This window comes from Chlorocebus sabaeus, chromosome 21 (assembly GCF_047675955.1).
Source record: "Chlorocebus sabaeus isolate Y175 chromosome 21, mChlSab1.0.hap1, whole genome shotgun sequence".
In the NCBI taxonomy this organism is placed as follows: Eukaryota; Metazoa; Chordata; class Mammalia; order Primates; family Cercopithecidae; genus Chlorocebus; species Chlorocebus sabaeus.
Window position 1 is genome coordinate 72,053,056 of NC_132924.1, and position 13,924 is coordinate 72,066,979.

A 13,924-nucleotide genomic window follows, 5' to 3' on the forward strand; every position below is an offset into this window, starting at 1 on the left:
TGAAAATCTAGATATAATTTTTAAAATCTGAATGTATTAGGGGAAGTTGCTAATTAAAGGAATCTTTCAGACGAAGAATCCTTTTGTAAAGCAAGTTTTAAAAGTCATGCTGTTATAAAGGCATTAGCTAACTCCAGATTCTTACATATGGATTATCTTAAAATGATATCTACCTTTAAAATAAAGAAAAAACTTGAGATGGAAACTTACAGAATAGATGAAAATATAAAAATACAATTAGTAGATAATTTAGGTTTTAAAGAATTATGTTTTTGCTGCCTTAAATTAAGACTTTAGTAGAAGAAATCCAGAATGAAACAAACCTACAGTGAAACGAGAAAAAACAAATTTATATTGAATTTCTGTACTAGAAAACTTTTTTCCTTCCTATGCCAGGAATTGCTACTAGTTTCTTTGTAATCATATTTTCTTTTTATTTTTACTGTGATATGATTTTCAGGGAATCTTATTCTAATCTATTAACAGAAAATTAAAAACGTAATTTCTGATTCTTAATTTTTAAAACTTAAAAGAGAATTTAAGGCTGGGCACGGTGGCTGGTACCTGTAATCTCAGAACTTTGGGAGGTATAGGCAAGAGGATTGCTTGAGCCCAGCAGAAGTTGCACAACAGCCTGAGCAACATGAGGAAACGCTGTCTCTACAAAAAATAGCCGGGCATAGTGGTGCATGCCTATAGTCCTAGCTACTCAGGAGGCTAAGGTGGGAGAATTGCTCGAGCCCTGAAGGTTGAGGCTGCAGTTAAGTTAGTGATGATCATACCAGTGTCCTCCAGCCTGGGCGAGACCGTCTCAAAAAAAAAAAAAAAAAAAAAAAAAATGAATTAATCCAAACCACCTGTTCCTGTGGCAGCTGATTATCAAGAATCAAACCAATTCAAACATTCCCAAAGTTTTTACAGATTCAAAATCAAATTTAACTCTGGTCTAAAGGGGATAATACAAACATAATTACCTTTGGAGTAAAATTATGAACCTTGGAAAGTGATTACTTGAGAATCCTGTAAGAAATCACATGTGTTGAAATACCACAGTCTCAGTGACAATAAGATATTTTATTTAGGTCTTCAAGGTCCTCAAATCATGATTAAAAGAAAAGATCAGTTTAATTAATTGATCAACCATTTATTCAGCTGTCACCACGTGCCAAGACTTGGCTTTAGCTGGCTACAAAATGTCTATAATTCCTGTGTCCTACTCTAGAGCTGTTGAGAGTCAATGGAGAAAATTTTCACATAATTGTAACATTAAATGATATAGCCAAAAAACTTAAGAGAATACAAAAGTGAGGGAGGTGTTCACACACATTGTAGTATTTAACTAACACGTTATAGTTTTTAACCAATAAACCTAAAGGTAGTTGCTTTAATTCTCATTTTACAAATAACAACACTAGCAGTGGAAATCAAACAATACCCAAAACATAGTTAGTAAGTTAGGAATTGGTGATTTACATGTAAATTTATTTGACATCAAAATTGATACAGTTACAACTCTATATATGTCATCTAGGACTTGATTAATTTTGTTTAGGATTAAAGAAAAGGATTATACTATAGAGAGGATGTATTAAAGACAGAGGAGCATTTGCAAAGCCACGGGAAGTGTGAGGAGGAATAGTGTAGTCAAACAATGGTCAGGTAAGACATCAGATACATACAGAATTTAAGGTGCCAGGAGAAGGAATGAGCGAGAAGGGGTGAAGAATTAACCTTGACCCAAGCAGTGGAAAGAGACTGTATAAGCCATGGAAATAAGCTGCAACTTTATCCTTCAGTACATGAACAAAAGACTTCAGTAACCCTGGTGACAATTTGCAAACAGGTAACCTGTGACTTTTAATTTTAAAATTACACTTGATATTGATGAACTTCCTGTTAGGCTTGAATCCACTATGCAAATTTGTTTCTGGGTTTTCATTTACTGTATTTACATGAGTAACAAACTAGATATTTAAAGAGAATAGATTTAATTTATGTAACTATACATGTACTTGGATGGGTAATAAAATAATTCATATGATTTTCTGTTTTAGAATGTGTAATCATTTATGTGGTCAATTTGCTGTTGATTCCGTCTTTGCTTCTACCCATATTCCTTGAACCCCTTCTCCATTTATCTGCCAAGGCTGTTCATTAATCATCTTGGTTCTTGGTATTCTAAACGATACTAAGGAGAATTAGACACTGTTTCTGCTCTCAAGCTGTCTGCAGTTTTAGTGAAGGTACAATGTCTGTATTTATCATTCAAATCTGAAGTGTAATGTGATAAACATCCAACTAAAACAGAAAACCTTCTTCAGGACCGAAAGAGCCTAGGAGGAAAGTAAAAGTCTCCACTCCCATTTCTTATTTACTGAGCTTTTTATTAGAAGTGTTTGCCAAGAGGTGGTAGAAAGCAGGAAACACATGGACTGTGGGACAGGCAGACCTAAATTTATTGCCAAGGGACGAAAGTAGGGGAAGGCACCTCAAATTTCTGACTGGCTTTCTTGTTTGCATGATGGAGGTACTCATATCTTCTTTTTTAGGGCTGTTATGGAGATTGAAAGAAATACACTTCCTCAAATGTCTATTAATAATGCATGCCCTTTAAATCATGTTGCTCCTTCTGGTACTCCTCTGGTCTAAAGTTCAATGAATCCATTGCAGTGGACAAAACTGATCAAGGAAAAATATTTAATTGAAATATATTCCAAGAGCTTTATATCTTAAAGTATGTCATATTTGTTGAATAATGAAAATTGTATCTCCTTCTTTAAAGTTGTTAAATGCCACAAATGATGAGAACACATGGACACATAGAGGGGAACAACAGATGCTGGGGCCTATCAGAGAGTGGAAGATGGTAGGAGAGAGAGGATCAGGAAAAACAACTAACGGATACTAACCTTAATACTTAGCTGATGAAATAACCTGTACAACAAAACCCCCTAACATGAATTTACCTATATAACAAACCTGCACATGTACCCCTGAACTTAAAAGTAAAAAAAAATTTCAAAGCCTCATGATGAAAAATAAATCAAATAAACTGAATAAGTGGTTGATTCTTTGCAAATTTCCTACACAGCCCCCTCTACCTCCTGGAACTCACCGGTAGAGAAGACAGCAGGATTTCTCATGTGACTTTCATCATGAGAATGCATCTGCTAGGATATGAAAGTTCTTTGCACAATTTAATATTCCACTTTCTAGTCAACCATTTAAAGTCCAACAAGAGGATAACAATAGTAAAATTTGAAGATTACATGGAAAGGCCCTTGCCCATTTTGAACGGCTGTAGATGGGAGTCAATTAGCCATCACTGACAGTCCTGCATTCATTGCTCCAGCTGGTTATTATTTTTGAGCCTCATTACATGCATCTGACAATAAGAGGCACTTATGCAGGCCTCTCATGGCTCTCCTGTGAGAACAGATATGGGAAGTGGTTTTGTACTTCCAGGTGTAGAGACAGAGAGCTTGGGATCCATTATGATTCATAAAAGCCGTTGGCTTTCCTCAAGACATGACTGTGGATGTGTGTGCATATATTCAACTAGCAAACATTATTTATTAAGTAATTGTGGGATTCTCTGCAATCGCAGTTGTATATAGTTAATCTCAAATACATATACTCTGTCTTCACTGAGGCTTCACATGAAATACTCCAAGAAGGACAAAACAAATAGAAAATTTCCATTTTGTCCTAGTGATGAAAATGTGAACGATCATAACTCTTTTACAACCTTTGTCATGCACACATGACATTTTTGTACTAAAGAAGTAAATTCACTAAGGGATTCTTACTACTGAAATTCTTTACTATTCTACCTTATACGTGCAATATTATAATATATAAACATTAGAGACAATATGCTCTTATTTTGGTTGAGTTGGGAAATATTGCGCTTTATATATTTGATATGTTTAAAGAAATATTGAGGACTTAAACTTTGAACTTTGAAATGGCTTATACACTCACCTCGTTTAAAATTATAAATGTAAAACAGAGTGAACCGTGAAAACTTTCTAGCCAATTTTCCTCTCCAGAGAAAACCACTGTTGCCAGTTTATTTTGTTTAATGTCAAGAACCCTACAATTTGAGAAGCACAGAGTAGTACATATCAACAGAGAAAAAACAGTCAGCAATATAAATTAGCAATGGATTAAGAATGAAAATAGAGATACTCTCATCCTATTGAAAAATTAGAAATGATTTGATAGAGGAAATATTAAAGCCTATTTGCTGTGCAGGTGGCAGCTTCACACACAGATTTCTAGACCAGACCTGTTTGACCGGCTTGGTCTCAGAGCTGCTAATGTAACCCAAGGAGACATAAGGCTAATGTAAATAAAGTAAGTAACCATTGGAAGTTCAGACTTTCCAAAGATATAGTTTAGGAAACTTAAAAAGATGGCATATGTAAGTTGAGTAAAAGAGAAAGAGAGGGAAGTAGAAAAGAGGAGAAAAAAGTTAAGCAAAAAAGGTAAGAGGAAGCTGTTGAAACTTATTGAAAAACATTAGACATTAAGGCAATCATGCTTGAGTTTCTCTTCCTATTCTAATATTTACTATCCATTTGACTTTGGGCAAACCTTCAACGTTCTCTCATGGAAAATTGTAACTTCATTAAAGAATGCTATGCAGATAATAAGCAAAGTACCTGGCAAATACACGATCTATTTTCTATTACAAATATCAGTTATGACTAAATAATAAGACAATTTTTAACTTCTGAAGGATTCATATTCTCTGGTTAGGGTAGAGTTTATTTACATGACTCATCTGTATCATAGGCAAAAATCTGTTTTCTTTAAATTTGAAATAAGATAATGTATAGCTGCAGAAACTCCCGAAGAAAAGTATGTAACTCAAAATCGGTGCTAGAGTTTTAAGTTAAATGGCATTCCTCAGGACCATCAAAAACATAAAATATTAAAAATATGCCCACTACACCTTGGCAGGCAGAGACACTTCAGTGTGTAAGATACTGCACCATTTCTAAAACATCTTAATAAAAGTGATCCTAAGTATTTTAGTTTGGCTGCTTGTCTAAAACATTTTGCTGGGTGCAAACATTGTAATTAGTGCTCTCTAAATTTAGTTGCGCCATTACTCCTGTAGATCCATTTAGTGTCCCCCTTACCAAAAACAGCGTTCTCAATTAGCTGTTGTTTTCCACTTGTAAGGACAGTCAAAGCTGACGTCTTAAAAAAGTTGCAGTGCCCAGCAATGTTTCTTAGGCACGTCTTTTTTTTGTCAAGGTGTTTTAAGCAGTGTGGGGAAATGTGGGCAGAGATTAATCTTAGGGGCTTCTATTACCACTGTTAAAATTCCATTCTGTGGCCTAAGTCTCTGGCCAGCATGAGCACTGTGTCCTTGTGCTTGAATCTATCTTGGCTAAAGCCTATCAGTATTTTTATGATTCATTTTGAGGTGTGGCCAACTGTAAACATCTCAGAGCTAAGCAAATACCATTAAATCCCAGGAGCACATTGAAAAGAGGTTTATTTGGGCAACATTGAGGGAATTTCGGCACAAATTTCATGGACTGTGATTTAAATCTAAGGTATTTGTCAAGGCCTCCAAACCCCTGAATGTATAACAGATTGAGCTACTTCACTGGTGTTTGTAAATTGAGTTTGGAATTAAGCTCCTTTGTAAACACACCGTATGTGATGCATTTCATCTTGCAACTCTTTATTGTGGTCTTCTCAAACTTAAAATGTATAAACAAATTCCATCTTACGTGAATGTGTTGATCAATTTCTAGCAGCTCATTTCTAAATTAATAATTACATAATGTAATCCCCACGCTCATCTAATGATTTATTCTTCTCCCTGCTTAATATATAAATGCCGAATGAGGTATCAGTACGAGGATAATAGTGCGAGCATATAACCTGGATCTTACTGAGTTTCAGAAGTATTTCAGAGAAGCACGCATAGTGTTTATTCACATTGACATCTGGATTTTAATACTGGAAGTTTTTGGGGGGTTAAATTCCTTATTACAAATTTATGTCAAGGATCTTCTCACACATCATCACAAAAAAATAATTTTAACTGTTACTATACTAAGTTTTTGAAGTTTGGAGATAATATTGGCCCCGGAATAGTATTTTTGAACTCTTAAATTTGCATTATTTGACTTGATCCCTTCGTTTCTTGACTATGCAGCATGAGTCTGAGACACGTTTATGTTTACTGAACACAAGAGTTGGGCCCTAGACACATAAAAGACGCGTCTCACTCACGTCTTCCTCTTACCTGAGATTTCATTCGACTTTCCCACCAAGCAATGATTTTGCACCCCCAGAGGTGTTTTCTATAATACAGTTTATAAGAATTTAATGATTCTGTTTCATTATGTGAAGAAAATTGTCAGGTATAAGGTGGAGAAATTACACTCCACGTTCCTTCTGTAGAGTGACATCTGCTGGGCTGTGGGCCACAGTGATTTTAAGCAAGTGCCTGCTTGTTTTATGGGGATCAAAGCTCATTTCTTCCGATGTTTAAATATCTAGTTTATTGTGGTCCGAAGAAGTAATTTTCACTTAAACATCAAAGTCTGTTCCAGAGTTTAACGAGTGTACCTGAAACTAATGCTGGAAATATACCTCTGATATATTTCTGTAGATGTGTGGTTATGGCAATCTGTTGGCCTCTCAACATAGAATTGTGAAATAATTTCTTCGTGTAATTATGTTTGGGAGTATGGTGGGGGGAAACGTACTGGGTATGAATCAATGTGGAGGGGTCAGCAGAATTACTGCCTTCAGGGCATTAAGGAAACTCAATAGGAAACAATACACATTAAAAGGATACACTTGTGCAACAAGATGGTCGTTTATCTTGACCTGTTTCAGAAAATACTCGGCAGAGGCCAGGCACGGTGGCTCAAGCCTGTAATCCCAGCACTCTGGGAGGCCCAGGCGGGCGGATCACTAGGTCAAGAGATCCAGACCATCCTGGCCAACATGGTGAAACCCCGTCTCTACTAAAAATACAAAAATTAGCTGGGCGTGGTGGTGGGAGCCTGTAGTCCCAGCTATTCGGGAGGCTGAGACAGCAGAATCGCTTGAACCCGGGGAGGCGGAGGTTACAGTGAGCCGTGATCACGCCACTGCACTCCAGCCTGGTGACACAGCGAGACTCCGTCTCTAAAAAAAAAACAACAAAAAACAACAAAAAACAACACGCAGCAGAATAAGGACAAAACTCACGTCCTTTTAAAAACGCATCTCTTTGCCTTAAAAGGCTGCAGTGATCCTTCCTTGGCAAAAATAAAAAAAATAAAAAAACCACAACTGCTTTGCACTTTGATATTTACGGCCAGGCAAAGCCTGTGTGAGTCTTCCAAGAGCCGCCGGCAACAAAAAGCGTAGAGCGCACCCTGTAAGTTGCTCACTCCGCCGCGGACTGCCAAAGGAGCAGAGTTTCGGGGCTAGGGCACAGCCTGCGGCCGCGCATTCTTGCGTCTGGCTAGCCGCGGGCTCTAAGGGTCGGCCCCGCCCGGCCCGCCCCCGCGGCTCCTTGCCACGCTCTCGCGGGCGCGCTCGGGGTGGGGCCTCGCGGCCGGCGGAGATGCGGCCGGGGCTGCGCGGCGGTGATGCGAGCCTGCTGGGCGGCGCGCCGGGGCAGCTGGAGCCGCGCGCCGCGGCGCTGTAATCGGACACCAAGAGCGCTCGCCCCCGGCGTCCGGCCACTTTCCATTCACTCCGAGGTGCTTGATTGAGCGACGCGGAGAAGAGCTCCGGGTGCCGCCGCACTGCAGCGCTGAGATTCCTTTACAAAGAAACTCAGAGGACCGGGAAGAAAGAATTTCACCTTTGGGACGTGCTAGAAAATAAGGTCATTTGGGAAAAGGACTGGAGACACAAGCGGATCCAACCCCAGTAGCAAATTGATGACTTTTCCGTGCTGATTTCTTCCAACCTCGGTAAGCTAAATTGGTCGTTTTCCGCATTACAAATTTAGCAAAGTATAACTTTTTTGGCCTGTATATTGACTTTTCATACATTGGTGTGCTCAAGCCTGGACATTTTCTTAAGAGCACACGCGGTTTGTCAGGGAAGCTTTCCCCTTGCTGAGAGTCCAGCTCGAGTTGTTTCTTTAGGCGGTGACACCTGCGGAGAGTTTCAAGTTGAGTATTACAGTGCCTTCCAAGGCAAAATTGCTCCAGAGGCTATAAGAGAATTCTTTTCTTATGTGTTACTAGTTTGCGATCAGCAGAAGTGAAAACACCAAGAGGAACGTCTGCGTCTGAGTTAAAGGGAAGAACTTGTAAGATACTGTTGGGGAGGCGGGGGCATATTTAAGACACTGGCTTTCGGTCTCTCACTCCTCATCACTAGGTAGGATGTAAATCAAATTGCCCTATAGACTATCTTGGTTTCACCTGCCATTGTGTCTCCAGTATTCTTTGCAAATGGTTGTATATGTACCTTTGGGAGAAACATGTAAGGTAAGATACCAATATGCAAAAAGAAAAAAAAAATGTTTAAATAATATCAGCTTGCTCAGTAAACATAACAAAGGTTAGGCGTATTAATAGCTTTTTTCTTTTGGCTTTAACTATAAAGTCAACAGAACCAAGGGGGCAAATTACTAAGGGAAAGTCACCCATAAAGTCAGTTTTCTTCTAAGTTAATTTAGGGATGACAGGGTGAAGAGGTTGTGGAAGCAGGAAGAAACTGTTTCTTTTGAAAATTACCAACACAAACATCTCTAGAGTTTCCTCCATCTGTGTGGTAAAAGAAGCGTGCAATTTCATTTCTAACTCTTATATGCACCACCTAGGAAATCTACTTACAATTTTTCTTTAAAATTGCGTATTCCTTTTAATTCTTCCTTGTATTCTGTATTAATGAAGCTGTCTTTTTCAGTTGTTAGTGGCTTTTACAAAGAAATTAATAATTTTGACTATGAAATTTTAATTTGAAAGCCAAATAATGAAGATCAGCATTGTTGTAACCTGTAAAAATAAATTTCTTTATTGGACTGTTGGGTCATTTTATTGTATAATTATGGTAGAAGCAAAATGATTGTGTTTCTTTGATGCTCCTGAGTTTATTTTACATGATGTAGCCACTAGAGCTCCTGTAGGTTTATGGTAACACATTATCTGGTGGCCTTGGGATTTGGATATTAGTTAATAGCATGTACCAATTTTATATCTATAGTTTCAAGCAGTGACACCTGTCTCTTTGATTTATCTTTGGGAATTTTGACAGCCCACTTTCTGGTGGATTTATTTAAAATATGCATTGGTGGATACATGGCTCACTGGATTGCTCACCGCTAGGTCATTGGTTTGAATTTGGCACAAGTCCATGGTTACCTCATCTGCATCATTTAACAGCTGCCTGTTGGTCATCTGGATAAAATGGCAGATAACTGATTACGGTGACTTTAGTGATCAAGGATTGAGCACACATGGATTTATGTAAGGAAACACCATTTCAGAGACAATTACTCCAAAAGAGCTAATGACTATAGAAGTGAGTAGGTACACATGAATGCTCATAGGAGATTTTGCTACTGCTATTACATTAGTTGGGGAAAGAGTTCTCATCCAGTCACAGTCTATTAGCACGATGCTATTCAAGTCTTTTTAATGTAATGGATTTCTAGAGAGAAGACCCGTTAAAATATTGGGCTTTCCTTTGGGTATCAGTGTTTTTCCTCGCTGCTTTGTTCTATTTTGATGATAGCATCAATTTACTGGAAGATGAAAGTTTCTCTTGTTGGAAAGACTTCCCCACACAAATGAATGAAATCCACATTTTCACGTCTGAGAAGCAAAGACAGAGCACCTCCTACTGTTGGCATTACTGTAAAAGTTCAGATGGTTCGTTTGTGAATAGGGTGTTTTGTCTAGATTGCTGGTTTTTTCTACTCCTAAAATGTGAAATGAGATATAACGAACCTGTTATCTCTCTCTTAAAGGTATTTTCCCTTGGAGGTTAACTTGCATATCTGAAGAAATGGCATTCCGGAAAATTTGCGTGTTGGTTGGAGTATTTATTTGTTCTATCTGTGTAAATGGATCTTCCCAGCCCCAAGCAAGAGTTTATTTAACATTTGATGGTAAGAGAGTTGATAAACACTCTGGGAAAAAAATGTTATTTTAAGTTTTGTTTTCTTCCTTATCCAGATTCAAAAATGAAGAGTATAAAACATTACTGGATATTAATTTTAAAAATATTTTGGGCTGCTTTTTGGAGGACAGTAGCTATTTTAAATGATTGGTTAATAGACAAAAACCCTCTGTTGGATCTGAGGCAATATTTATGAAAATGCTTATAGTATATGTTGCTTTTTATAAAATAATTCTTCTGTGCTTGCCTGTGTACTCATGGGGGAGATGGGCATGAGCTCAAAGCCTAGCATCTTTGATCTTACTGTTCACCTGGTAATGTTAAGAAATTGCCCCTTTGTGCTAATCCTCAGCAGCAGAAAGAGCTATGCAGGTTCAATTACTAAAAAATTCTCCCAATTAATTTTTTGGGCATTAGTCTCAAAACTGGTTACTCCGTGTGTTGTTCCAATGGTGTTTCTTCTTTTTCCGCAAGGATTTCCTGAGATTGGCATAGTAGTCCCCTAATTAATTAAAAAGGACCTAAAAGAATAATTGGAAATATGCTTTTAATTGTTGTTGTATACAAATGTCCTCAGAAGCTTAGGGAAATGGGTGTGATTTCAGATTTTCACATACATAAAAGGTGCAAGGTCTTTTGCGGGAATGGTTTGCATGAGCTTTAATGTATATAGTTCAAAGGACTTACAGATGAATGAATTTGGTTTGTCAAGTAACCCATACTAATTGGACAGATGGAGCAAGACATGGATGAGGAACACCATCCTGCCAATCAAGGTCATTTATAATTTTATTACTTCTTTCAACTCTGTCTGCATAAACTTTAGTGTCATTTCAAATATTTTTCTTTCATTTGATAAACAATATACTGTCAGACCTTCCTATAGCAGGGTGTCTCTGAAACTCTTTGTGGTTTCAAATTCCTTTTTTTTTTTTTGAGACAGAGTCTCTGTCACCAGGCCAGAGTGCAGTGGCATGATCTTGGCTCACTGCAATCTCCACCTCCCAGGTTCAAGCCATTCTCCTTCCTCAGCCTCCCCAGTAGCTGGGATTACAGGCGTGTGCCACCACACCGAGCTAATTTTTGTATTTTTAGTAGAGACGGGGTTTCGCCATGTTGGCCAGGATGGTCTCGACCTCCTGACCTTGTGATCCGCCTGCCTCGACCTCCCAAAGTGCTGAGATTACAGGTGTGAACCACTACGCCCGGCCTCAAATTTCAAATAGCAGAATGACTGACACTTACCAGTCAAATGGCTGTCATTTTTTTTCTTTTTAGGTCACCAGTGCTTTCCCCACATTGTCATAAGCACCAAAGGAGCCATATTTGGAACTTAGAATGTGTGAGCTTCTAATTGCTTCCTTAGCCTCCATGCCAGGCATTTCTCCTTAAAACCCATAGCTATGCAGTTAAGTTGTGAAGAATTGAAAGACAGACCCTTTGAAGTATCCTTTTTAGCCCCTTAATTACTAAAGCATCTTATGTACTACCCACACTTTTTCTCCCAAATTGAGAACTATGAAATACCTTTTCAAATAAAAGAGAAAGGGCATTAAGAAGTAGTGCAATTACCCCTCTATTTTCTATATTTTTCCTAGTATATATAGAGATGGAGTGATCTAACAGAGGTCTCTACCTGCTGTCTTTTCCATTACATGAAGATTAATCCAAACTAATGTAAATATTAAGAAAAAGGATGTCACTAGAGATAATGAACCAATTCTGCATTTGAAAAGGCAATTAGAATTCGTATTTTACAGAAGGAAATTACATAGTATAATCTTTTAGAACCAAACTTCAGAACTATGTAAGACAGTGACAGCTCTACTATACGGTGACTAGAAGTAATGATGGGATTAAAAAAATATATGCCTAATATTTTAAATGCTCTCAAACTCAAAACAGATTCTTGCAGAATAAGACTTGCCTTAACTTGAAACTTATGTAGAATATGACATGGTGAGTTGTTGATCTCAAAGTTCTGTAATTCCTGATATTTTGTTCTTCTCAAGTGTATTACTGGTACTCTTAGGAAGTGAGAGAAAAACAGAGCAAATAATAAGAGAGAGAGAAAATCACTTACTTTGAATACTGTTTGAAAGAGATGTATCAACAGTGAAAATACATCTAATAAAATTCCACAATTTCTAGATCAATAATTTTAAACATTCCTACAATGAACTACATAGGCAAGGTATATGAAAAGTATCAGGCAAAAACAGTTGTCAAAATGTACAAATTTTAAACTTTGGTACCGTACAGTTTTCATAGGAGATTTCACAGTGTACCTGCTTGACATGCCTGTTCCAAATTTATTATTATTTCAAGTTTCTTGTTAGTCAAATGATGACTCATCTGAGTATTGTACCAAGTAGGTTTTTAAGTTTCCTCCAAAGTAGTTTATTCTCAACATCAAAATATAGAGCTTTGTATGAGGTTAACATATTTAAGAATGTGTATTTAAATACTTATGACATATACTTTTACTTCATATTTCTAAATTTCTATTACTGTTTTCCAATAAAAAATCAGCAACTGAAAGGTGTTTTGCGGAAATTCAGATAGTTTCAAGTTGTATCAGACAGAGGTCATTTGCATTGCTTGTTTTATATCTCTAAGTACCTTTAGATTCTCTCGTAATTACTTTACCTGCTGGCTCTTTTGTCTTGAATTCTTCTCCATCACTCTAACTTGGTCCTCTGCCTGTCTCTCTCTGGGTGGAACCTGAGAATAAACCACTCAGTCTTGTGTTACTTCAGGTGCCGTAAGCATCATAGTCAATTTTAAGGTGTGTAGAACAATGAGTCTCTTCTCCCATTCATGTTCCATCCCTTTTTCTTGTGGTGAAATAATAGAGTGATAACATTTGTAAAACAGTGATTTACAGATTCGCCTTCCCTGTTGATCTAGGGCAAGGTCAACCAGATGGTCAGCAGTCCTGTGGGAGAGTGTACTTCAGATGTTAACATTTGTGCTACTTAAATCTTCTATGTTGAGACCTGTGACTTCTAATAGATATTTTCTTTTGTAATTTGTCTAACTCTTATTTTATGCCAAATAGCTTTGCAAATGAATATGAGGTTCACACAAATGCTTTTAGTATAAGTTTTTCCTTAGTTAATATTGGCCAATCTTCCAGCCCATGGCTGATTTTCACATTTGCGTATGCATGACAATGATTTAAAAACAGAAAACTGACTGTGAGTTTTGAATTGGAAATAGGTATTTTATGAGTAAGCACTAGACTTGCATAGGATTACCTGTTTCTTTCTTTCTCTTTCTTTCTCTCTCTCTTTCTTTCTTTCTTTCTTTCTTTCTTTCTTTCTTTCTTTCTTTCTTTCTTTCTTTCTTTCTTTCTTTTCTCTCTCTCTCTCTCTCTCTCTCTTTTTTTTTTTTTTTTTGAGACAGAGCCTCACTCTGTCTCCCAGGCTGGAGTCCAATGGTGAGACCTCGGCTGACTGCTACCTCTACCTCCTGGGTTCAAGCAATTCTCCTGCCTCAACCTCCCGAGTCGCTGGGATTACAGGTGCACAACACCATGGCTGGCTAATTTTTGTACTTTTAGTAGAGACTGGATTTCACCATGTTGGCCCGGCTGGTCTTTAACTCCTGACCTCGGGTGATCCGCCTGTCTCAGCCTCCCCAAGTGTTGGGATTACAGGTGTGAGCCACTGCGCCTGGCCCTGTTTTGTTTTTTTTTTTTTGTTTTGTTTTTTTTAATTTATTTACTTAGTGATTCGTTTTCCCTTTTGTCTCTGCTGAATTTTTACTAATAAAGCTGCCAAGTCTCCAGGTCTTTGATAGTATATAAATGAAA

The 13,924-nt window shown here is 37.7% G+C and overlaps 1 protein-coding gene across 2 annotated transcripts in view; it reads left to right on the forward strand.

Moving 5' to 3' along the window:
* Window positions 1-7,540: 7,540 nt before the first annotated feature.
* Window positions 7,541-13,924, forward strand: part of SEMA3C (semaphorin 3C) — a 179,182-nt gene continuing 172,798 nt past the window's right edge. The window contains exons 1-2 of one of the 2 annotated variants that reach the window (XM_007982361.3): window positions 7,541-7,946; window positions 9,956-10,096. In XM_007982361.3, the coding sequence (XP_007980552.1) occupies window positions 9,994-10,096 (103 nt within the window). In that variant the 5' untranslated portion in view covers window positions 7,541-7,946; window positions 9,956-9,993. Of the gene's footprint in view, window positions 7,947-9,488; window positions 9,508-9,955; window positions 10,097-13,924 lie in introns of those variants that run through there. The other variant, XM_038004544.2, reaches the window with a different exon arrangement.